Below are 25,491 nucleotides of genomic sequence, written 5' to 3' on the forward strand. Positions count from 1 at the left end.
ATGACTTTCCTGTGCCCTGCACCATTCAGTCACATGATTTGTTTGGCGCAATGTAGACTAACATTAAACATTCAATAGTCCTGGAACTCTTGTTTCACAATGCCAAGGCCCAAAATAGGGATGCCACCTTATGTCAGGCCCAAAATGAGATCAAAGGTGAATGGATTGCAGCGGAGCCAGCCTCAATTTTGGTGAGTTCTGGTAGTTCTCAAGTTAGGCCACTAGATGGAACAGGGTTCAGAGGCCAGGAAGAGGAACAAGAAAAAACAAACTCCATAGTGTTTATTTCAAGTAAACCAGAGGCTGTTCAGTTTGTTTTCCTGTAAAGCTTCACAACAGATGCCCATTGTAACTAGTCCTTCACCCTTTCCTCCTACAGGAGCTTTTTCAGCTACAGGACAGGTACTGGTGCTAATTCTCGATTAAGATAATGGATGTTTCAATATGTGACATCCTTACCACATTGATGCTGGATCTGTAATGCTTAATCACATGACATGTTCACATGAGTTCTACTAATGTTACTGTATTTATCTTATAAAGGTTTTGTCCCCTGTAGCTGAGTATTTTTGCTTGTGGTTTCACACCAGTAGCTGTTGTGTGACATGTTCCAACAACCAGGAGGCCAAAGACAGGAAGCCAAGGAACCAGCATCCATCATTTTAGATCCCTTCCGAATGCTGAGAATTCCCAATTGCTGACACCCCTCCGAATGCAGAGACCTTTGAAATGCTCCGGCTTCCTCTACAGTGGGTCCCCACTCTGCTGGCAATGTCACTGAGCCGAAGGCTTCCCCTATAGCAGCCAGTGACATCATGAAGCAGGGTGAAGGGTTGGGGTGGGCAGCGCCTGGAGGTGATGCACTTTGGTGGGAAATTTAAATTGATGAATTTTAGGAAACTTGGTCACTCACTCATGAAGTCATGAGGAGCTAGGTCACTATGTCGCTTTTTTAAAATTATATTTTAGCTATTTTTTTGTCCTTCAATCTGAATTCTGAGGATTGGCTGCTCATTGTCTGGTGATTACCCTTTGTATTTTGCCAGTGCCGGTCAGTGAAATGACCCACCTGCTAATTTTGTTTTGATCTCATCCTACTATTTCTCACATTGTGGATAAAACTACCAGCTCTCTGAGTGGAGGGTTCACTCATGGTGGTCAATGCTAGGCTCTGAGTTATCTGTCTCCCATCAACAGAATACCAAAAATAAATTAAAAAAATAAATAAATAAGTGTTGAATATTTTGGTTCAGCTTCTGTTCTTTTTTTCAGATTTACTCATTGTTATTGATTATAAAGGCATTTTACTGGAAGGTTGCTTTGAACGTCATCAGATGTCTGCCCATGATTCCTTCATAAAATATTGTTGCAATAAAAGAATCTGAAATATGATTCTGGGACCACTGGCCAGCCATCTGCAACCTGTGATTTTATTCAGTCACTCATCATTTTGCTCTGGAGGTTGAATGCTCCTTAGTTAGAACTTGCCTCATTGTTGAACATGACTGTGGCCCAGTTGTCCTGTCCTTTCTTCAGCAGGAAGACTATATTTCCTGACTGTACTTCCAGCTCCCATCTATTACTTGGGATGAAGCTAAACAACACGCGGTGAGGTGCACCCTCCAGTGTCCTGCAAGGAAGGAGACATTTATAAAATCTAAAGTCAGACCTCTTTATGTCAGACCTCTTATGAGGTCTTTATGTTGTCTTTATGTCCTTTGTTCAATGTAGAATATCACAACAGTAGCCCATTTTAGAAGGTTTAGACAGTTTATCCCAATAAACTCCTTTTAAAGCCATTAGTGCTACATATGAACATACATACCAACATACAAATTATGAGCAGGAGTAGGCTATTCAACCCTTGAACCTGCTGCATCATTCATTAAGATCATGTTTGATCTGACTGTGGTTTCAACTCCACTGTCCTTCCTACCCTCTATGCCCTTTGAATGCCTTGTCAATCAATAATCTATCAAATTCAACATTAAAACTATTCAATGTCCCTACCTGGGGAAGACAGTTCCACAGATACACAATCCTTTGAAAAAAAAAATTGGGAGACCCTTTACTTTTAAACTGTGTCCCCTAGTTCTACTCGCTCCCACAAGGGGAAACTGTGGCACTGTCGACTTTCCAATGAATTATCTTACTATGTTTAATAAACTGTAGACTGTTAATTGAGAGGCAGAAATCTGTCTCAAGAAGGCAGGTGAACAAACCTCCAGTAAGGGGCTAAAATGATTAACTCTTCCAAAAAGAATGAAAAGAAAGAAGGACTTGCACTTGTCTAGCGCTTTTCATGACTACCAGATGTCTCAAATCACTTTACAGCTAATAAGGCACTTTTTGAAATGTGGTCACTGTTGTAATGTAGGAAATGCAGCAGCCAATTTGCACATAGCAAACTCCCACAAAAGGTGTTGCAATAATGACCAGAGGAGAATTCTGATATTTTTCAGGCTGAAGGAAGGTTTGTAGTGGAGTTTCCCAGGAGTCGGATTGGGACCCTTGCTTTTCCTGATATATGTTATTGATCTAGATCTGGGTATGCAGGGGACAATTTCTAAGTTTGCGGATGGAACAAAAGTTGGAAGCATTGTAAACTGTGAAGAGGACAGTGTGGAACTTCAAAAGGAAGTTGGTGGAGTGGGCAGATAGGTGGCAGATGGAGTTCAATGCAGAGGATTGTGAGGTGATTCATTTGGTGGGAAGGACATGGAGAGACAATATAAAATACGGGATACAGTTCCTAAGGGGGTGCAGGAGCAGAGGGACCTGGGTGTTTTTGTGCATAGATCATTAATGGTGGCAGGACAGGTGGAGAGAGCAGTTAATAAAGCATATAATATTCTGGGCTTTATTAATAAGGGTATATAGTATAAGAGCAGGAAAGTTATGCTGAGCTTATGTAAGACAGTAGTTAGACCTCAGCTGGAGTATTGTGTACAGTTCGGGGCACCACATTATAGGAAGGATGTGATCACATTTGAGAGAGATTTACAAGATTGATTTCAGGGATGAGAAACTTAATTTATGAAGCTGGGTTGGAGAGGAGAAGGCTAAGAGGAGATTTAATAGAGGTATTCAAAATCATGAGGGGGCTGGATAGAGTAGAAAGGGAGAAATTATTCACACTCATCAAGGGATCTAGAAGAAGAGCACACAGATTTAAAATGATTTGCAAAAGAAGCAAATGTGATGTGAGAAAAAACTTTTTCACACAGCGAGTGGTTCGAGTCTTGAATGCACTGCCTGGGAGTGTGGTGAAGGCAGGTTCAATCAAGGCATTCAAGAGGGCATTAGATGATTATTTGAATAGAAACAATGTGCAAGGGAGGGGGAAAAAGCAGTAGAATGGATCTATGTCATGATGCTCATTTGGGGAGACAGTGCAGACACGATGGGCCAAATGGCCTCCTTCTGCGCCGTAATAATTCTGTAATTCTGTGATTCTGTGATGTTGATTGAAGGATAACTATTGTCCAGGACACCAGGGATAACTCTCCTTCCCTTCTTCAATCTTTTACATCCATTCAAATAGGCAGATGGGGCCTCATCTCACCTGAAAGACGGTCCCTCTGACAGTGCAGCACCCCCTCAGTATTGCACTGGAATGTTAACCTTGATTTTTGTGTTCAAGCCCTGAAGTGAGCTTTGAATCTGGAACCTTATGACTCAGAGATGCAAGTGCTACCATAACTGAACATAATTGCCTAGTTAGGAATGGTTTTTGAATGGCATTAAAACTGAACTGCAGCATTCAAATTTCTCCACAGAGCACATTCGTCTCTGCTGTTGGAGATGGTGGCAAGGGCTGACCCAACAAGCAGGTCTGCAGTGGAAATGTGAGAATAGGTGACTATTTTGGATTATGATTTTATTACCTTTCAGGATCAAGGAGAATTTTGCAGACATTTCCCTCAGGAGATTAAATGAATGAGGTACAGTTCACAAAGGGGCAGATTGCACATGATCTGTGGGTGCTGCAGTACATGAATGGTCTTTTCTGAGAGACAAAGAATGTAACAGCACACTCAGTGTTAACTGTATGGTAATTGAGTGCTTAATTGTATTTAGGTGGTGGGCATTAACTGGAAATTCACTAGAGGAGAAGGCTGAAACTGAGATTGTTGGGTTTGGAGGTGCATGTTTGCAATGTGTGTCTCTGTAAATAAGAGCTTATAGAAGTGTGTAAAGATTAGAATCTAGTTCTATCTTTCACTACTTTCCTGGTGTCCTGGCCAATATTTATCCCTCAATCAACATCACAAAAATAGATTCTCTGATCATTATCACGTTGCGGTTTTTGGGAGTTTCTGGAACAGAATAGAGTGCAAATCCATGAAAGATAAAAGTGACTTAAAGCCAGTAAATTAGCCTCTGCTCAGCAGTGGCAGTAAGTACTGGCCATCCAGTGGATCTTCATTCTTGTAGTATGCATTCCTTTTGGAATAGCATAACTGGTTCCATAACTCACTGCGGCGACATATACAAAAGTAGGCCCACACCACTTTCAACTGCTGTGTACTAACCAGCACACAGCCCTAAATGCTGATCAGAACTCAAAGTAGAACAAAGCAGTGAGTAGAATCCACTTACTTGAATTTTTCTGGTACTTTCTTTTGAGGAACAGGTTCAGGGGCCTGTTAATTAAATAAGAATCACATATCTCATTAAAGAGTTGAAAAGAAGCAGTTCACTGAATAAAATGAATGAAACAATTAACACCTGAAAGAATGAGACTATATACTTGTAATAACTAATTTTCAGTGCCAGAGAGGTTGTTTGACAGTAATTAACACACATCACATTAATTAAAGGATTCTTCTGCATTGGGCAATACTTAACTTACTATGGTGAAGTTAGTTATCTACCGAGCATGTCACTCATGTCATTCAATAGTGAGGTAGACAGTGAGATGATGTTTCTGCAAAGTTGCATTGTAATTACTGAAGATAATTCAGAGTCATATGGACTGTGTAACACACAGGACACAGGAACACAAAACATATTTTTAGCTTCCAGGGTTTCAATGGTTTGTTGCACATTGTTGTGGAGTGCTGACTAAACCAGACTAAGAAAGTATGGTCATTAATATCATAACTGGGCTGAATGATCTAATCTAGAGCAGTAATGGAGTGGCATTGCTGGCCCAAAGCTAGAGATGGAGAGGGGACAAATAATTATCCAGGGTCCCCATTTATGATTATTATTGATTGAGCATTAATGAAAAGTCCACATGTAAGGCTGCTTGATTAGGCTTGGCTCTGCTGGTGGATCCCATGGATGAATCAACCTCTAGCATTCATGAGCCAAGCTCGCAAAGAAAGAATGATAAACTTGCACCAATGGTCCACGTTGAACTGTTACCACCAGGAGCAGAAAGGGAAGGAGGGAAATAAAGTTTGTACATGTTTACCAGCCACTGCCTTTCCTCATGATCTGAAACCAGATAACTTGCTTGTATTCTTTTGAAGGTTGGACAATGTGTGCTCTAATTTATTTTTGGTGCAGTTTCTTTGGGCTGTGGGTCTCTGAACATGCTAATAAACCATGAGGAAAGAAATGGGCTGTGAAGGAGAAATTCAAAATAACACGTCAGAAATCAGTGGACATAAGAGGGTTGGATTTTTACTGAGGCAATAAAGGAGAGAAAGAGTAAGAGAGAGAAAATGAAAGTGAATCAGCAATGTAGAATAAACACAGGAGGAAAAAGGAAGTGTTAGAAATCAGAGAACAGCCAATGATAATAGGAGCATAAGTAAATAAATAGCTACAGAAAATTATCATTTTATTTCAACCAATAAAAGTAGTACAATAATTACATTTTTTTATGTACTGATACTTTCTACTTAATCCCATTATAAAATAGATATGTAGAGCAAAAGAGCTTCCAAATGACAATATAACCAAAACTAAATAGAAACAACAGTTAAAATTTGAATGTCACTACTTCCTGTAGTTATCAACCCACATTTTCCCTTTGGTATTATGGTGGAGCAAATAGCACCAATAGCTATTTCTGCACAAATGGTACAGCAACTGCAGATGTGGGGCAGATGCACAGTTAAATCCAAAAATTTGGAGTTGTGCTGCTTTGCTATGAGCTTTGCAGAAACAGCATCTCACTGTCTACCTCAACATCGATTGGCATAAATGACATGCACAGTAGATAATTAACCTCACCACAGAAAGTTAAGTATTGCCCATTGCAGATTAAGTGTCCTTTTAATAATGTGATGTATGTTAATTATTGTCAAACAATCTCTCTGGCACTGAAAATTAACTATTACAAGTGTACAGTCTCAATTTTCCAGGTGTTAATTATTGAAAACTTTAAAAACATTTAAAAAATGTTAACTTTTACTTCTGGCTCTTTATTTTCTCTTTTTCTCTTTATTTATTTCCTTTTCTATATCTGTTTTGGCATTGAATTTATCCATTCTTACACTGCCGTCTCAGTCCTTGCACTGTTCGTTTCTCAATCCTTCAACCTGATTGTTAAGGAGCAACACAGTTGCTTGCCTTGTTCACTCAGGTCCCAGATGCCTGCTTCCCCTCACTTTGACATTATCAGATTGCACTGTCAGCAACTTGCCAGGTAAAAAAATAAAAAATCTAAATGTTCACAGACAAGTCTAGCTAACGGCAGAGGCAGCTAAGTTCAATCCTACAGCACAATATGGAGCATTATTCCATTTTGAGGGTCAGAGTTAGGTAATAGTAAGCCAGTTTTGCTTATTATATATCAGGCCCCAAGATTAATAGAATTTCTGACAGAGGCAAAATGGAGTAGATTTGTAGGGGAACCAGGTCCAACCCCAAATTCATTCCCTATCTGTCTAGACTGTACCATTCATTTGGTACCAGAGTGATGACATTTCAGCACCCTTATTTCTGAAAAAAGTAACTTTTACATCAAGTCTACAGTATAGAAAATAGATTAATTAATGTAATTAATACCTGTGGCCTAAGCCATATGGTCATTGTTTTTGTTTAACCAATTTTATAAAGTAAAATGTACCTGAGGCTGCAGGGGAGCGAAGCCAGAGAATGCATCTTTGTCAATGATTGATGCTACCACCTAGAATGCAAGAAGAAAGCAGCTGGAATCAGTCTATAATCTCTGAAAACTGGTGAATGTTCTGTCAGGTCAGCAGTCTGCACAATGCTGACTTAGTTAATAACCACACACTCATACCCTTAATGTAACCCATTTACACTAAGACACACAACAGACGTAAGTTCGTTCATGAAAGTCCGTATGATTGACTCTGAGCTTCTGGTTGCCTATTATTTTAAATCGCTAACTTGTTCTCACTCTGACATCAGCCTACCACAGTGTTCAAATAAAGTTCAATGTCAGCTCAAAGAACAGCAGCTCGTCTTTTGTCTAGCCATATTACAGCCTTCTGGACTCAACATAATTTCAATAATTATTATTATATAATTATTAATTATCAATAATTTCAGACCATAAACCCCTGTGTCCCATTTTGTTTCCTTTCTGTTCATAGGTTTTGGTTTTACTCTTGTCTTTTTTACTCCCTCCCCAGCCAGCCCCCCATCCCCACGACCTCCATCCTCCCCACGACCCCCATCCTGCCCACGAACCCCATCCTGCCCTCACTCAACTGCGACATGGGTCCATTGCTGATCCTGGCCTTTTGGTGGGTGCATTATCGGCACTTAATGCTCTCCCAGTGGTACTGATGGCAATGGGGAGCTGCTGGCATCTGATTGGTTGACAGCTCTGAGGGGTGGGATTTTTAGCCTGTGGAGTCCTTGATCCTGCGGAAGCCCCGCTTTGTACCTGATTGGTACTTAATATGGTGGGCCTTCCCCAAAGGAGACGATGAAGGGTTCTCCTATTGGCTTGATTAAATTCTGCCTGTCAACTCTGCTTCTCTCTCCACAGATACTGTCTGACCTGCTGAATATTTCCAGCATTCATTCATGAAGGATTTGGGGCAGAATCTTCTGTTCGGCGAGTGGAGGGGGGGTGTGGGGGGTGGGGGGGTGTTTGCCGACATGTAAAATGAGCTGAGGTGATGTCAGGCGTGCGTCCTGACATCATCCCGTGTCATTTAGATTTTCAGTTTGGTGGGTGCGCAGCCGACATCCGTTGAACTGTCAAAGGCCTATTAAGGCCATTAAGAGAGTAATTAAAGTGATAAAGTTCAACCTTAAGGTTGGTGGGCAGGTCGGGAGCCCGGGCGGGCTTCTTGAAAAACATGAAACCTCATCTACGGGAGGGATGAGGTTTCATGAGGTTATTAAAATTTTTATGAAATCTCTAAATAAAAGAAATGGACATATCCTACCTCATGTGACAGTGGCACATGAGGGAACATGTCAGTGATTTTTTTTCTCATCTTTATTTAATGATTCCAACCTGAGCCAATCTCCCTGAGGCAGCACTCTGCCGCAGGGAGATCTGTGCACTCTCTCGTGTGCATGCGCGAAAGAGCACACTCCCGGCTCAGGGAATCCCCCCACCCTCACAGGGAGCGCATAAGCCCTTCCTGCTCCACGTCAAGTTGGGTGGGCCTTATTGGCCCGCCCATGTAAAATGGCAGTGCGCCCCCGACCGGCGGTGCCGATTGGGAACCCGCCTGCCCGCATATGCTCCCGCACAACCCCCCCAACGGGGGGAAAATGTTGCCCTTGGACACCATAGGAATGAAGGTCTGCAAGCTCCACAAAACAGGGGTAATTTTAATTGAATGTAAGAGTGACTCAGCAACTTGTTTTACATCTTCCTGGATTTTTTATTGCAACAGAAATAAAAATCGTAAGCGATGTAAAATAGGTTCGAGCCTCTATCACTTGTTTCACACTATTATACAAAGTCAAGGTTACCTGCAGTAAGTTTCAGACCTCAGCCATTGTGGGAGGATGGCCAACGGAGGGCAGAGCACTCCTTTGGAACCACTGCAGCACAAGAGGAGGCCATCGGTCCACTTGCAGTCCAGATCTAATCCCACCACCCCGGCCTCTGCCTCTGCTTCAAATATTCATTCAATTTCTCCTTAAAAGATGCAATGGCCTCTCTCAGAGAAAGTCACTCTAGGTCATTCTTTGAATCCTATCAGCTTATACAAGAACATCATTGGCAGTGGACTATAAAGCAGACTCTGCAGAGCAAATGAAGCATGAACTACAACACAGGAGTTAAGAATACTTGATTCTAGGTTCAATAGTTATCATGAAAAGAATGACAATCATGTTGAAGAGGTTATGTATCATAGCCTAGTATTATTGCCACCTGCAATTTTGTGTTGCTATTCATCCAGGTTTTTAACAACTGTCCAGAAATATGTAAACTATAAACAAAAAAAGTCTATGTTTTCAAATAAAAGTCAATATTTTGCACTTTTGTATCTAGTGGTGTGGATGCATTCATTATTAGGTTTATATGGATTTCATCACTGGCAGAGCAAGCCTCAGAACTGAAGCAATGATCCCACCTACTTACAGTCTGGTTTTGAATTTGCTACGAGATGGTATCCCTAGTTACAAACTTTGGAAAGTGTTCTGAAGCCTTAATTATTTTATGGATAAGACCAATTTTTTTTCAAGTGAGAGGGCTTATGATTGTACCTGTGACTGTGAATTGCAGCCCTTTGTTCAGCAGCTGTCTATACAATGTTCACAGTACTGGGCTGAAGCTCTGCTGAGCAAATCACTTCATAATTAAGTTCACAGATGTCTGATGTTCAAAATCATTCCATATTGTTTGATGAAGTGGGAATGTTTTGGGAATGAGTCAGTACCTTGGCCTCTCCCAGGAAGTCCTGCTTTTCCAGTTGAGCTACAATTTTTTTCTTCGGCCTGAAGAGTTCTCCTGTTGGCAGCTGTATGAGTTGAAACAGCTCCTGCTTCTGTGAATCAGGGATTAGATCCAGTCAACATGTGACAAAAACACAAGATACCTCCCAAACTTGCAGGAGTCATTTTTAGAATGGAGCACTTTAATGTGGGGGGAATTGCTTTCCGCTCTTTAAGTTTATTTTCACTATAGTTGCACCAACAAATTTTGTCCTGATTCAGTACAAGATGTGAAATCTCTGATTGATGTTTAACTGACATCAGTGGAGGGACCTGTTAGAGGTATACAAAATTATAAGGGGCATAGATAGGGTAGAGAGGAAGGAACTTTTCCCCTTAGTGGAGGTGTCAATAACCAGGAGGCATAGATTTAAGGTAAGAGGCAGGATGTTTAGAGGGGATTTGAGGGGGGCTTTTTCACCCAGATGGTGGTTGGAATCTGGAATGCACTGCCTGATGGGGTGGTAGAGGCAGGAACCCTCACAGCATTTAAGATGTATTTAGGTGAACACCTGAAACGCCATAACATACAGGGCTATGGGCCTAGTGCTGGAAAATGGGATTAGACTAGATAGGTGCTTGATGGCCGGCATGGACACGATGGGCCGAAGGGCCTGTTTCTGTGCTGTATAACTCTGACTTTATGACTCTAAACCTAATGAGTGAATGTCTCCACTGAAGGAAAGATCATTTCTATTCTTGTCATTCCTGCATGTTAATGAGACCTGTGATAACGCCCTAACTAATATCAACAGAGACAGGGTGTGTACCAGTCCATTACTGCATCAGGGAATGAGTCTGAAGCAGAGATCAGTTGCTTGTTCTATTAGCTAAGTAAAACTGTGCTGAGCTGAGATTACTCCCTATGCTAGTTATAGTTGATTCTTATCACCCATATTAGCAATTAATGATACTTAAGCAATTATATCTTCCTCCAGGCAAAACTACATGTTTTAATTAATATTCTACGAAAAAAATAGCCAAATCAGTAAGATCAATAAACAGCAAGAACCTGTGGGCACAGTAGAAAATGGAAGTGTATAGTGAACACATAAGAGGAGGGGAAGATACCAGGCTTGTGAACATTAGAATAAAGTCAATACCAGAACAGCTTCCAGAGCTTGATCCACAAAATTGGGCTTGGCCTCGGTTTTAAAAGTTAAGGCTTTCTTTAAAGCCTCTTCAGCTTTGTCCCATTTCTGTATTGTGGCATGTGCCAGCGCCACATTGTGAAGTACCTGGAAGGGCCAATATAAGTTTAAGTACAGAGAACTGGTTTTTCTTCTACCTGTAAGTTTAAAACATCAGCAACTATTAACAACAATTATTGAAACACAACAGAATAAATATAATGTGACTTTACTAATCTTGCATATTGGTGCACATTCAGATATTGGGCATGGGACTTCATGGGTGGAATTTTATGATGTGGGATTTTATGATCCCACTGAAGTCAATGGAGTTTAGAATGACTCACCGCATTTTACAGCCCCATCCCTGCCGCAACGGGGCTGTAAAATTCCGGCCCATGTGTCCAAGTCCCACCGTGTCTGAATTTATGACCAGTGTTTTGGCAAAGTCAAGCTGGTGAAGTTTGGCTCTGTTATCTATTTAAATGAGCAGTCTGGAGGTCACATATTACATTTTGCTTTAGGCTCCTCCAAAATTCCAGTCTTATCCAAAAAAGACTAGGTGCACTAGCATCTTTGGGAGCTCGGCTGCTCAGATTACCCTTTTAAAGGGAAAAGGTAACTTTTTAAAAAATTATTTTTGGGGAACTGCAAATTTGCATTTTCATGTGCCCGCGCTGAATTTTGCTCCACATAGTAGTTGCTCTTTGCTCAAGTTCTCCATTGTTGAATTTTAGTTTTTTTTTAATCCAAGATTACCTTTTCTTCACTATTCTTGCATTCTGCTGATTTTGGCATGACACTTTACAATACATCAGAATAGATATTCCTGGGATGTTTCTGAACAATTAATTAAGATGAGCCAAAAATATATTCTGGCCATGAGCATCACTAGTGCAGGAGTTGATCCTAGACAGATTAGGGAAAGCTTGTCTGCCACCTTCACTGCATGGAACAGGCTGTTATTGTGCTGGCTTCCTTCCAACCCATTCCAAGGAACATCTGTCACATCAGGGCAGACAATCCACAGTACACAGCTCTATAAGCAAGTGATGAATATTAACGTGCACAGGGGAACATGTTCATAATTTTTCTGGTGGCTGGAGACATTAGTTTGACAGGATACGCATCTTTTATCAAATACATATTTCCCTTATCTACAAAGAGTCACACCTGTACTTATCTAATGATGCTTAAATAACATTCTTCACGTTACCCACCTTAATGAAAAGAAAAGCTTTCCAATCAATTAATAATCAGGCGGTACCCACTACAGAAAATCATCCTGCACATTATCCAGGAAGTAACGATGATGTGTGACATTCTGAGGTTCCCACATTTTTTGGAGGAAGGTGACATTTAGGTGAACAATACAATCCTCCATATACATGCCGGCCGGAAACATCCTAAAAGCATGGAGCATCTGGGTGTAGACATCTCAGCATTTGTTTGTTGATCTTTGACTACCACCTCCACCATCAAGAAAAGCTTTAGCACAAAGAAAAATTGTGCACAATCCAGAACATGCAGCTTTTCACAACTCAGCTTTGTATCACAGCTGATGCACCCCACAAGAAATTCCTGCAAAGTTCAGCAGTATATTTATCATTACTTCTCTTTTGACAGCAGCATGGCTTTCTCTTTTGAAGTTAGGTATTCAGTCAGCAATCCATGCAGATGATAGCTATGCTTTTACTGAAGGGTGATGCTCATCTTCAAAGAGGGTTGCCTTTCTTTGGGTCATCTCTTGCAGTAAGACCTCTAGTGTTACCTACTAGTCTCTACTATGGTCTTGTGAACAATTGATCTAGTTTCCTGTCACAACCACAACTGCACTTCTCCTGGTGAGCTGGGAATGCGCAGTTTGTTTTTCCCCCAGAGTATCAGCTGTTTAAATGTACTTACTTGACAAGTGCACAGCTTGTACCTCAGGCCCAACTGGTTGTAGTCAATCAACTGATTCCCCCTCATACGGTTAAAGGCTTCTATAAAGTCCCTCAAGGCCTCTTCATATCTAGACACAGAATTTGGATCAACATCAATTCCAAAAGTACATCACATAAATAATATTTAACTTAAATGAATATTTTCATCAAGAATTTTTTACTTGCAAGTTGCAGCATGTATATAGGACCGAGTTCAGAAGCAACTGAAACAAAAGCAGCGCTGTGAGTCGGTCATAATTCTCACATTAACACTGTTTTTAAACAGTTTTAAAAATGTAATTCTAGACCATTATTGAAACTGTGAAGAACAATGTCAAGCTTTTCCAAACAGTCTGCTCCGCTCTACCATTGGAGCCTATAGGCAGTTGCTGATTTCAATTGGAAGCATTGGATTTGACTCCAAAACAGTGTAGCAAAGCAACTTACTTTTCACTTTTGTACAAAGTTATTCCACGTTGAAAGAAAGCGACTGCTAAATGCTCATCCCTGCAGATGCTTTTATCAAATGCCTAAAGAGCAAGGAGTTCACATTAGTCTTCCTTTTCAATCAAAAGTACCCAATGGTAACACATCTGTACTTCAAGATGCTTTAGCGCTTTGCAATGATTCATTGTCAACTTAATTTGCTTCCTATTTAGCTCTCATGTAATAGTAACGTTTCCATGGGGAGATATCCATCTTTTATCACAAAACAAGAGAATGCCTGTTTTCAGCTTGCGAGCAAAATTGTGGGAACAACACAAGTAATGCCTGAAAGTGTAGTAAAAAATGGAGTACAAAAACTGACTCTCCTGCTCATAATTAAAAAAGGAATCTTACCCAGAGACAAAGGATGGAACTAGTGCAGCTGGGTTTGAGACTTCCCTTCAAAGTCAGCCTTCACCCCATGGCAACATACTCACCTCAGATACCCCATTGCAGGACTTGAGTACTAATCTCAGTTGATACTCCAGTGGAGTACTGAGGGAGTGCTGCAGTGTTTGAGGTGACATCTTTCAGTTGAGATTTTAAACCTAAAACAAAAACAGAATTACCTGAAAAAACTCAGCAGGTCTGGCAGCATCGGCAGAGAAGAAAAAAGTTGACGTTTCGAGTCCTCATGATCCTTCAACAGAACTGAGTGAATATTAGGAGAGGGGTGAAATATAAGCTGGTTTAAAGTGGGGGGGGGGGAGGGGGCAGAGAAGTGGGAGGGGTGTGGTTGTAGGGACAAGCAAGCAGTGATAGGAGCAGATAATCAAAAGATGTCACAGGCAGAAGAACAAAGAGGTGTTGAAAGTGGTGATATTATCTAAACGAATGTGCTAATTATGAAAGGATGGCAGGACACCCAAGGTACAGCTCTAGTAGGTGTGGGGGTGGAAAGACTAGCAGGGCATTAAAGATTTAGATTTAAAAATAATGGAAATAGGTGGGAAAAGAAAAATCTATATAAATTATTGGAAAAAACAAAAGGAAGGGGGAAGAAACGGAAAGGGGGTGGAGATGGAGGAGGGAGTTCAAGATCTAAAGTTGTTGAATTCAATATTCAGTCCGGAGATTTTAAACCTGCCTTTTTCAGGGTGGAAGTAAAAGATCTCATTACTCTATTCGATGAAAAGGAGAGTTCCCCTGGTGCCCAGCTAACAATCATCTCTCAACCAACATCACTAAAGCAGTTTTCATTTATCTTACACTATTTGCAGGGTCTTGATGTGTGTAGCTGTATTTGGTTACAATATGAGAGTGGCTATATTTCATTGGCTGTGAACTGTTTTGGGACATTCTGAGGTTGTGAAAGATGCTGTACAATTGCAACTTCTTTCTTTCCTCTTCACAGGTTTGTAGTTACCACTTCTGCAATTCAGATTCTGGGGGTGCAGCAACCTTGCACTGATCCCTCACATAATGATGTTGCTAAACACTGCTTCCTAAACATGAAAGAAGAATTGTAGACCCACCAATGTGCAATGTTAATGCAAAGAACTCCTGCAGGGAATTTGCCTATCATCTAAAATGCTTAAGTAGTAAATGTTAATGTGTCTTTATACAATGCAGATCCTCTATTAAAAATAATTAGAGGACATCAAAATTAATAAATTTCAAGCTGAACCAGAGATAAAAGATATCCCCTCACATACTATAGTTGATATGAACAATGGAGTCTCATCAGAAGTAATTTGTTTCATTTCGATTACATTGTTTTAAAGACCTTAGGGAAATATTTAGCAATGACCGGGATTGGAGGTCTCAGATAGAGCTGATTAAATACCCTGTGGAATATGAGGGGTCCTTTTGCAGTTGAGAAAAACTGCTTTGTAGAAAACAGTTGCCAGAATTGGATAATAAAAATTGTTAGGTTAGACAGCCATTACAACAGTTTACATTTATATAAGTGCTTAGTGTGGGGACAAACATTTACAAGGAGGGAAGAAGAAAGAGGTGGACACCAAACAAGGGTTGTACCAAAGAACCGGTAATTGTGGAAATAAATGTGTATGCATCTCATATGTAGACAGATAAGAAAAACAAGTAGGGAATAACAACATTTTTGTTCTGGGAGATTTTAATCACACCCACTCATTAATTGGGGTCTGGGGTCGGGGGGGAAGTATATACAGAGAAAGGAATGGAATTCCTAAGGCGTGGCTCCTTCCTCAAACAGTATCGGTGGGATTTTCCACACCCGCTCACCGCTGCAATCTTCTGGTCCTGCTGCAAGTCAATGGACTTCTGGCTGGGACGCCGCCTCACCCGCGGTAGGTCCCACCCGTGACAGGGCCAGAAAATCCCAGCCAATGTTTTTATCTTTACAAGGGATGAGGCATTGCTAGTTCTAGTTATGTGTAACAAAGTAGATCAAGCAGTTGAATTAAATGTAGGTGAATACCTCAAAAGCAGTGACCACACCAATATATCCATAGAAGGGAGAACAGCTAGTACATAAACAAGGGTGACCAGGCTGAAATACAGCATACCTCAGAAAAGTGAGATGAGGCAGTAAGAGTAAGTGGCAAACATTTGCGAATCAATAACTGGATTTTTCTTTTAAAAAAAAATGGATTGGAAAATTTAGAATAGATCCATGGATTGGTTACAATACAGAGACCATTTGGCCCATTGTGTCCATGCTATCTCCACAAGGACAACTTACCCAGTCCCATTTCCCCATCCTCTCCCCAAAATCTTGGAATTTTTTTCTCTTCAGATAATTATTTAATTCCCTTTTAAAAGCCACAAATGAATCTGCATTCAGCACACTCTCAGGTGCTGCATTCCAGATCCTAACCACTCGCTGCATAAAAAAATAAAATGTTGCCTTTGGTTCTTTGCCACCCACCTTAAATTAGTGTCCTCTGGTTCTCGACCCTTTTGCCAATAAGAACAGTTTCTCTCTATCTACTCTGTCCAAACTCCTCATGATTCTGAACGCCTCTATCAAATCTCTTCTAAACCTTCTCTACTATAAGGAGAACAGCACCAGCTTCTCCAAACTATTCAGGTAACTGAAGTCCCTCATCCCTGGAACAATTCTCACAAATCTTTTTTGTATCCTCTCTAATGTCTTCACATCCTTCCTAAAGTGCGATGCCCAGAATTAGACAAAATACTCCAAATGAGGCTGAGCCAATGTTTCATAAACGTTCACCATCACCATTGCTTTTGTAGTGTATGCTTCTATTTATAAATTCCAGGATTCTGTATGCCTTATTAATCATGTTAGTATTGCTGAAAAAAGAGACATGTGCTCTTTGACTTGCACTCATCAGATGCTTTGCAAGAATGCCAGTACAGGGGGAAAATAATAATTTATACTGCATGTGAAGACAATGCCAATTGGTTGGCAAGTGGGCTTCAATTAGTAGAGGCATTGCCATGGAGAATGCACCAGTGATGGTGACTGACAGTTAACTGTCAACCATTGTTTGAAATTTAATCTAGGCAGCTTGACCCTGATTGGTCAAGGCATTGCCCTGAGGGATGAGTCAGTGAAAGGCTATCACTTATTTTGTTTAGCTGAAACAGGTGCAACTGCAAAGAATGGGACCCTGTGTATTAATATATGTAGCTTCCAGTACACACAAAGGCACCACACTGTGAGCCTGACTGGTTGTCAGCGTAATTCTTAGCACATTGAGGATTATTTAGCAAATGTTGTCCAGTCATGGAATCACATCTAATGTTGGAAACTGTGTTTTTAGTTTTGCAAACACAGGCTGGTTGGGTATGATCTGTACCTTGCCCCTTGCGAACAGCGGCTGGGGCATACTGCTTGTTCCGATCCGCCAGTCTTTGGGATGTACGGCTTACATACCTAGTGTCACACTGGCACTGAAATACATACACCACATTACTCATTTGTGTGATAGGCAGAACGTCTTCTTGGCTTGATGGCAGCATCCTGTTAGTGGTGAATACCACTCGTGTTGCTATTGCATAGTAGCAGTGTGGAACAGCTAGTTTCACCTGTTGCTCAAATTTTTTGGATATTCACCAACGTCCCACTTAAGGAAGCCATAGATATTTGCACTGCAGCACTATATCATGGCACTCTTGACCTGCCACCATTGCACGAATCAGCATTCATTGAACTTATGAATTCAGTAACTCGCACAGTTGAGTTCAGTTTTAATGACACCATGTACGCCCAAATGGATGTTGCCATGGGATCCCCTCTAGGCCCAGCTCTTGCAAACGCCTTTGTTGGGTTCCATGGGAAACAAGTCTTTGATGGAATGACATTGCAACTATTTCAGCTAAACAAAATAAGTGACAGCCATTCACTGATTAATTCCTCAGGGCAATGCCTTGACCAATCAGTGTCAAGCTGCCCGGTTTAAATTTCAAACAATGGCTGACAGTTAACTATCAGTCACTATAACTGGTGCATTCTCCATGGCAACACCACTGCCAATCTGAATCCACTTGCCAACTAATCATCACTTTCTTCACATAGAGCATAAATTGTTGTTTTCCCCTTATATTGGTGTCCTTGCGAAGCGTCCTGATGAGTGCAAGACAAAAAACTTCAACATGTATTTTTTTTCAGTAATACTCAAGTTCTGTATTAACAAACAACCATTAATCACTTCCTCAACCTGCCCTGCCACCTTCAATGATTTATGCACCTATATGCCTAGGTCCCTCTGCTCCTACACCCTCTTTAGAATTTTACCCGTTGTATTGCATCTCCTCATTCTTACTCCCAAAATGTATTACTTCACATTTCTCCACTTTAAATTTCATCTAGCAGCTGTTCCACCAAATTATGTCCTTTTGAAGTCTATCATTGTTGTCCTGAGTGTTCACACTACTTTGAAGTTTTGTGTCATCTGCAGATTTTGAAATTGTGCCCGGTACACCCAAAGTCTAGACCAGTCATACAGATCAAGAAAAGATCCCATCCCAAGCAAGTTTTTCCAGGTAATTCTGGTTTTGTTTTGGATTTCCAGTATCCGCAGTTTTTTTGTTTCTATCTTTTGTTCCCATCCCAAGCCCTGGGGAACCCCACTATATATCTTCCTCCAGTTTGAAAAACAACTGTTCACCACTACTGCTTCCTGGAACTCAGCCAACTTCATATCCATGCTGCCACTGCCCCTTTTATTCAATGTGATTCACCTTTGCTGACAAGCCTGTTATGTGGCACTTAACATATTTTGAAAGCCCATGTACCATCACAACAACCACATTAACCGCATGAACCCTCTCTGTTACCTTATGAGACAACTGAATCTAATTAGTCAACATGATTTATCCTTAACAAAGCCTCGCTGACTTTCCTTAATTAACCAATGTTTGTTCAACAAAACTGTTAATTTTGTCTTGGTTTATCAGTTCTATAAATTTTCCTACCACCAAGATTAATCTGACTGGCTAGCGGTTGCTGGGCTTATCCTTACACCCTTCCTTGAACTAGGGTGTACATTTACAGCTCTTCAGTCTTCTAACACCAGGTCTGTATCTAAGGCAGATTGGAGGATTATGGCCAGTATCTCTGCAGTTTCTACCCTTACTTCCCTCAGTATTCTAGGATACATCCGATCCAATTCTGATGACTTATCAACTTTAAGTACAGCCAGCCTTTGTAACACCTCTTCTTTATCAATTTTTAGCCTGTCCAATATCTCAAATACCACCTCTTTGACTGTGAGTTTGGCAGCATCGTCTTCCTTGGTAAAGTAAGATGCAAAATAATCATTTAGTACCTCAGCCATGACATTTGACTTCATGTGTAAATCCCCTTTTTGGTTCCTAATTGGCCCACTCCTCCACTTGCCACTCTTTTGCTATTTATATACCTATAGAATACACTTAGATTTGCTTTTATGTTAGCTGCCACTCTCTTCCCATACTCTTTCTTTGCTTTTTGTTTCTTTTTTCACTTACCGTCTGAACTTTCGATGTTCCACCTGGTTCTCTCTTGTGTTATCAACCTGAAATCTGTCATATGCACCCTTCTTCTGTCTCACCTTAATCTCTAACTCTTTCAATATCCAGGAAGCACTGGCTTGATTTGTCCTACATCTCCCCCTCATTGGAATGTACCTCAACTGTACCTGAACAATCTCCTCTTTAAAGGCAGTCTATAACTCATACAAATTTGCCTGTCAATCTTTCCTTGCAATTTATCTGGGCCAGATCTATTCTCACCCCAATGAAATTAACCCTCTCCCAGTCAATTACTTTCACTCTGGATTTCTCCTTGTCCCTTTCTATAGCTAAGCTAAACCTTATGATACAATGATCATTGTCTCTTAAATGTTCCTCTACTGACACTTGACCTATTTGACCTACCTCATTCCCCAGATCCAGCAATGCATCCTTCCTTATTGGACTGCAAACATACTGATGCAGAAAATTCTCCTGAGCACACTTTAGAGACTCTTACCCTTTCTGTCCTTTACACTATTACTACCCCAGTCCATATTAGGATTATTAAAGTCTTCCAATATAACTATTGTATAGTTTTTGCACCTCTCTGTCATTTCCTAGAAAATTTGTTCCTATATATCTGTCTCACCAACTGGTGGACTATAGAATACACCCAGTAGTGTAATGACACCTCTATTGTTTCTTAGCTCTAACCAAAAAGATGTTGTCCCTGACCTCTCTAGGACAACCTCTCTCTCCAGCACTGTAGTATTCTCCTTATTGCTGCCACCCCTATTATTTACTTCTCTATCATCCCTGAACACGATATATCCAGGAATATTTTGTACCCAGTCATTTTTGGAGCCAAATTTCCATTCTCACCTGCCCCTCACCAACCTTATTTATCACACTCCTGCACGGTGAACCTAATTTAGGTTTTATTGCATTCCCTCTTACTCTGACCACATGTAATACCTTATTATTTCTTATTCCATTGATATCTGTCCCTCCAAATTCTATGTGCACATTGTCTTTCCTCTCTAATCTTGCCCCCTGGCTCCCATCCTCCTGTGAATTTTACATTTAAATACCCCCCCAATAGCACCAGCAAACCACCTTGCAAGGACATTGGTCCTTCTTTGTTTAGGTGCAACCCATTAGGCCTGAATAGACCTCATCTCCCTCAGAACTGGTCTTAATATCGCAAGAATCAAAAGTCCTCCCTCCTGCATCATCTTTCCAGCCATGCATTCATCTTCTCTATCCTCCTACATCCATACTTAGTAGTGCATGCTACTGGGAGTAATCTGGAGATTACTAATCTTGATAAAGTGCTTACTAGTTTCTTTGCTATATCCCTAAAATCTGCCTGTAGGACCTAATCCCTCTTTCTATCTATGTTTTTGGTATCGATTTAGACCATGACTTCTGGCTGTTCACTCTCCCACCTCAGAATGTTTTTCAGCTGCTCAGTGACACCCTTACCAAAGCACTAGAGAGGCAATATGCCATGCTGGATTCATGTCTGTTGCTGTAGAAATACCTGCCTGTTCCCCATCACTACTGCTCTCTTAGTCTTCTTTCCTGTCCCCCTATACAGCAAAGCCAGCCATGGTGCCATATGACTTGGCTCTGGCTGCACTCACACACTCATGGATGCACTGCCGTGACACCAACTGCGGCTTAAACTCCAAAACAAAGAGCGTGAGTTGCTGGTGCTGGCAACACTTCTTGTATATGAGAAGCATCTTGGAGTTCCCACCTGTCGCAGGATATGCATTCGACAGGAGATGCCCTGCCATGGCTCCAGTAATTAGACTATTAACTGACCTAACAGAGATTGAGCGTAAGTGAGAAATACTAGAAAATAAGGGAAAAGGAGAGGAATAAGGAGGAAGTATGAGGAGGGACTCTCAAAAAATATTAAGAACAGTAAAGTATTCTCAGTAGAGATAATTGGTAAATGTGAGGTGGATCCTGAGGGGAGAAGATAGTGAGTTAGTAGAGGATAAGCAGAAATTAGTGGGGATATTAACAGGTCCTTCACTTCAATGTTGACATAAGAGGATATTGAAGAGCAGAGAAATCCTGAACTGGTTAAAAGTGAGAGAGATATAGGGCTGGATTTTATAGGGCAGAACTCAATTCTGGGATTCCCGGTGCCCCCAATTTTTGTCAGCATGGGATAAGAGTGTAGGCTGGTGCAGGTCACGAGCCTGCACTCTGCATTCCTGACTTGGCCAGCTTCATTGTGAGGATAGGCATCTCCGAGCACCCTGCAATTTTCATGAAATTGGGCCAGCTTTTAAAGGACTTGTGGTTCACGACCCCTCAGAGGCATTGTGAACCATTAGCCTAGATGAGGAAACCTTTTGAAAGGTAAGTTCAAAAGGTCTTACCCATGCCTCTCATGTCAACCTTTGCTCATCCTCCCACCTCCCGTAGACCCTCATACCCTCCATGCCAACCAATGGCACTTCTATGCCCATTCAGCACTTACATAGACACAATGAACCTTATAGTTACAATGGCATGTGTGAAAAAGCTTTAAAAAAACAGTCATTCACTTATAACTCTGCTTTTTAGAAACTGCTTTTACTATAGCCCTTTAAAAGCATCAATCAAACAGATCTTTAAAGTGAAAGCAAAAAACTGCGGATGCTAGAAATCCAAAACAAAAACAAAAATACCTGGAAAAACTCAGCAAGTCTGGCAGCATCTGCAGAGAGGAACACAGTTAAGGTTTTGAGTTCAATTGACCCTTCAACAGAACTAAATAAAAATAGAAGATAGGTGAAATATAAGCTGGTTTAAGGGGGGGCGGGGGGGTGTGGGTGGGACAAGTAGAGCCAGTGATAGGTGGAGATAACCAAAAGATGTCACAGACAAAAGGACAAAGAGGTGTTGAAGGTGGTGATATTATCTAAGGAATGTGCTAATTAAGGATAGAAAGCAGGACAAGCAAGGTACAGATAGCCCTAGTAGGAGTTGGGTGGGGTGAAGGAATCGAAAAAGGCTAAAAGTTAGAGATAAAACAAGGGTGGAAATACATTTAAAAATAATGGAAATAGGCGGGAAAAGAAAAATCTATATAAATTATTGGAAAAAAGAGGGGGGGATCGGAAAGGGGGTGGGGATGGAGGAGAGAGTTCATGGTCTAAAATTGTTGAACTCAATATTCAGTCCGGAAGGCTGTAAAGTGCCTAGTCGGAAGATGAGGTGCTGTTCCTCCAGTTTGCGTTGAGCTTCACTGGAACAACGCAGCAAGCCAAGGATGGACATGTGGGCATGAGAGCAGGGTGGAGTGTTGAAATGGCAAGCAACAGGGTGGTCTGGGTAATACTTGCGGACAGACTGAAGGTGTTTTGCAAAGTGGTCACCCAGTCTGCGTTTGGTCTCTCCAATGTAGAGGAAACCGCATTGAGAGCAACAAATGCAGTAGACTAAATTGAGGGAAGTGCAAGTGAAATGCTGCTTCACTTGTAAGGAGTGTTTGGGCCCTTGGAAGGTGAGGAGAGGGGAAGTGAAGGGGCAGGTGTTGCACCTTCTGCGATTGCATGGGAAGGTGCTGTGGGAGGGGGTTGAGGAGTAGGGGGTGATGGAGGAGTGGACCAGGGTGTCCTGGAGGGAATGTTCCCTGCGGAATGCCACCGGGAGGGGTGAAGGGAAGATGTGTTTGGTGGTGGCATCATGCTGGAATTGGCAGAAATGGTGGAGGATGATCCTTTGAATGCGGAGGCTGGTGGGGTGATAAGTGAGGACAAGGGGGACCCTATCATGTTTCTGGGAGGGAGAGGAAGGTGTGAGGGCGGATGCACTGGAGATGGGCCGGACACAGGTGAGGGCCCTGTCAACCACCGTGAGTGGAAAACCTCAGTTAAGGAAGAAGGAAGACATGTCAGAGGAACTGTTTTTGAAAGTGGAATCATCAGAACAGATGCGACGGAGAATAAGGAATTGAGAGAATGGGATGGAGTCCTTATAGGAAGCGGGGTGTGAGGAGCTGTAGTTGAGGTAGCTGTGGGAGTCGGTAGGCTTATAACGGATATTGGTGGACAGTCTATCACCAGAAATTGTGACAGAGAGGTCAAGGAAGGGAAGGGAAGTGTCAGAGATGGACCGTGTAAAAATGATGGAGGGGTGGAAATTGGAAGCAAAATTAATAAATTTTTCCAGGTCCAGATGAGAGCATGAAGCAGCACCGAAGTAATCATCGATGTACCGGAGAAAGAGTTGTGGGAGGGGTCTGGAGTAGGATGGAACAAGGAATGTTCCACATACCCAATAAAGAGACAGGAATAGCTGGGGCCTATGCGGGTACCCATAGCCACACCTTTTATTGGAGGAAGTGAGAGGAGTTTAAGGAGAAATTGTTCAGTGTGAGAACAAGTTCAGCCAGTCGGAGGAGAGTAGTGGTGGATGGGGATTGTTCGGGCCTCTGTTCGAGGAAGAAGCGGAGAGCCATCAGACCATCCTGGTGGGGGATGGAGGTGAGAGGGATTGGATGTCAATGGTGAAGAGGATGCGGTTGGGGCCAGTGAACTGGAAATTGTTGATATGATGTAGGGTGTCAGAGGAATCACGGATGTAGGTGGGAAGGGACTGGACAAAGGGAGAGAGAATGGAGTCAAGATAGCAAGAAATGAGTTCCGTGGGGCAGGAACAGGCTGACACAATCGGTCTTCCGGGACAGTCCTGTTTGTGGATTTTGGGTAGGAGGTAGAAGCGGGCCGACCGAGGTTGGGAGACTATCAGATTGGAAGCTGCGGGAGGAAGATCTCCAGAGGAGATGAGGTCAGTAACAGTCCTGGAAACAATGGCTTGATGTTCAGTGGTGGAGTCTTGGTCCAGGAGGAGGTAGTGTCTGCGAGTTGGCACTCAGCCTCTGCGAGGTAGACCTTTAACTTATCAATATCAGGAACTATAAGCACTTGACACCTCTTTAGCTGGTGTAAATAAGCATTGAGCCATTGTGAAATAGAGTTAACAAAAGAAGCTGTCAATCAAGCAATGTTTTCCCTTGGACACAGCAGTTTCAGCTGGCTAATTGATGTCTGGGCACTCAGCCAAGCCTTGTTATGGGGAAGAAATAGCTGAGGAGATGGAGTTGGGTAGGAACTTGTAAGATATTGGCTGGAAGTCAAGTTGGAGTGTGACTTGGAGGTGATGGTTTAATAGTAGCCTGTAGAATGTTGATGTTGAGAATTGGGGGAAGGTGCTTAAGCTTTTTCTTGTTGATGATCATTGCCTGGTGCATGTGGCAAAAATGATACCTGTCACTCGTCAGCCCAAAGCTGCTATTTGTAATGTTCAAAGGAGTTTGTAGAAGCCTTTGTGCTTATTTAATTGATATTATAACCGAACTGCACAAATACACCAATGTAGTGCGCAGCAGTTAGATTAATATCCGGTATATTTTGAAACTGATTTATATTTGTGTCATGAGCAGTTTCATTTTCATTTTTTTATTAAATTGCTTGCATCCATAAAACAATAAATCAACCGCTTCCTTTCCCCATTAGCAGCTAAAAAACTACATTTCCTACAATTCTTATGAACTGAACCCTCTCTAATGAAATCATATCCATTTTTTTAAAGATCTGTTCATGGATATACAATGTTAATCTGTTAATTATAATCCTTTTATCAATATATCCTGCAATGGATACAGGAGTATCTCAGGTTAGTCTGAGTGCTCCTTCAGAAGGTGGAACTGAATTACCAGTCACTTACCTTTTCAGCCTGGTTTAATTCTCCCAGTAAGAGGAGGAGGCAGCCAATGTTGAAGCAGATTTTGGAGGTGGGCTCTAGAATAGCAGTAAACCTGTCCAGTGCCGTTACCCATTCTTGCCGGTCTGCTGCAGTGATTCCTTCATCCCACAGTCTTATGAGATCTGTCAAAGACATGCTGGGCCCTGGCGTTTGGTGTGTATGCTTACACACAGGCTGTAATGTGTGAAATGTTGTGTCTCCTGTGCACTTGTTCAACTAGTGAACTAGTAATCACATTCTAGACACTACCTCTTTTACCATCTGCTTCCTCCACTAACCGAATATGCTACAAAAATAGTTCAGGAAATGTGGCCAAGCGACGAGCTTCAGCTCTGTGCGGACCAGTTTCACAGGAAGTTAATGCACTGACCTCACCATTTGATTCAGCTGCTCAGGCTTGTGTGGAAATGTAAACAGACTGAAAAATCTGATCTTTATAATGATGTTAAGAAGGA

At 41.6% G+C, this 25,491-nt stretch overlaps 1 protein-coding gene across 2 annotated transcripts in view; it reads right to left on the bottom strand.

The window, feature by feature from the left end:
- The window catches only part of ncf2 (neutrophil cytosolic factor 2), a 44,558-nt gene extending 19,247 nt beyond the window's left edge, over positions 1 to 25,311 (bottom strand). Inside the window, exons 1-8 of one of the 2 annotated variants that reach the window (XR_005945464.1) lie at positions 24,998 to 25,248; positions 13,337 to 13,419; positions 12,870 to 12,978; positions 10,938 to 11,072; positions 9,780 to 9,887; positions 7,028 to 7,087; positions 4,603 to 4,646; positions 1,489 to 1,630 (exon numbers count right to left, since the gene is read on the bottom strand). Coding sequence is in view for 1 of the 2 variants with exons in the window: in XM_041207662.1 (XP_041063596.1) it covers positions 1,489 to 1,630; positions 4,603 to 4,646; positions 7,028 to 7,087; positions 9,780 to 9,887; positions 10,938 to 11,072; positions 12,870 to 12,978; positions 13,337 to 13,419; positions 24,998 to 25,171 (855 nt within the window). In the remaining variant the exon portion in view is untranslated. Of the gene's footprint in view, positions 1 to 1,488; positions 1,631 to 4,602; positions 4,647 to 7,027; positions 7,088 to 9,779; positions 9,888 to 10,937; positions 11,073 to 12,869; positions 12,979 to 13,336; positions 13,420 to 24,997 lie in introns of both variants that reach the window. The other variant, XM_041207662.1, reaches the window with a different exon arrangement.
- Positions 25,312 to 25,491: the final 180 nt, after the last annotated feature.

The sequence above is a fragment of the Carcharodon carcharias genome, chromosome 16, assembly GCF_017639515.1.
Source record: "Carcharodon carcharias isolate sCarCar2 chromosome 16, sCarCar2.pri, whole genome shotgun sequence".
Classification (NCBI taxonomy): Eukaryota; Metazoa; Chordata; class Chondrichthyes; order Lamniformes; family Lamnidae; genus Carcharodon; species Carcharodon carcharias.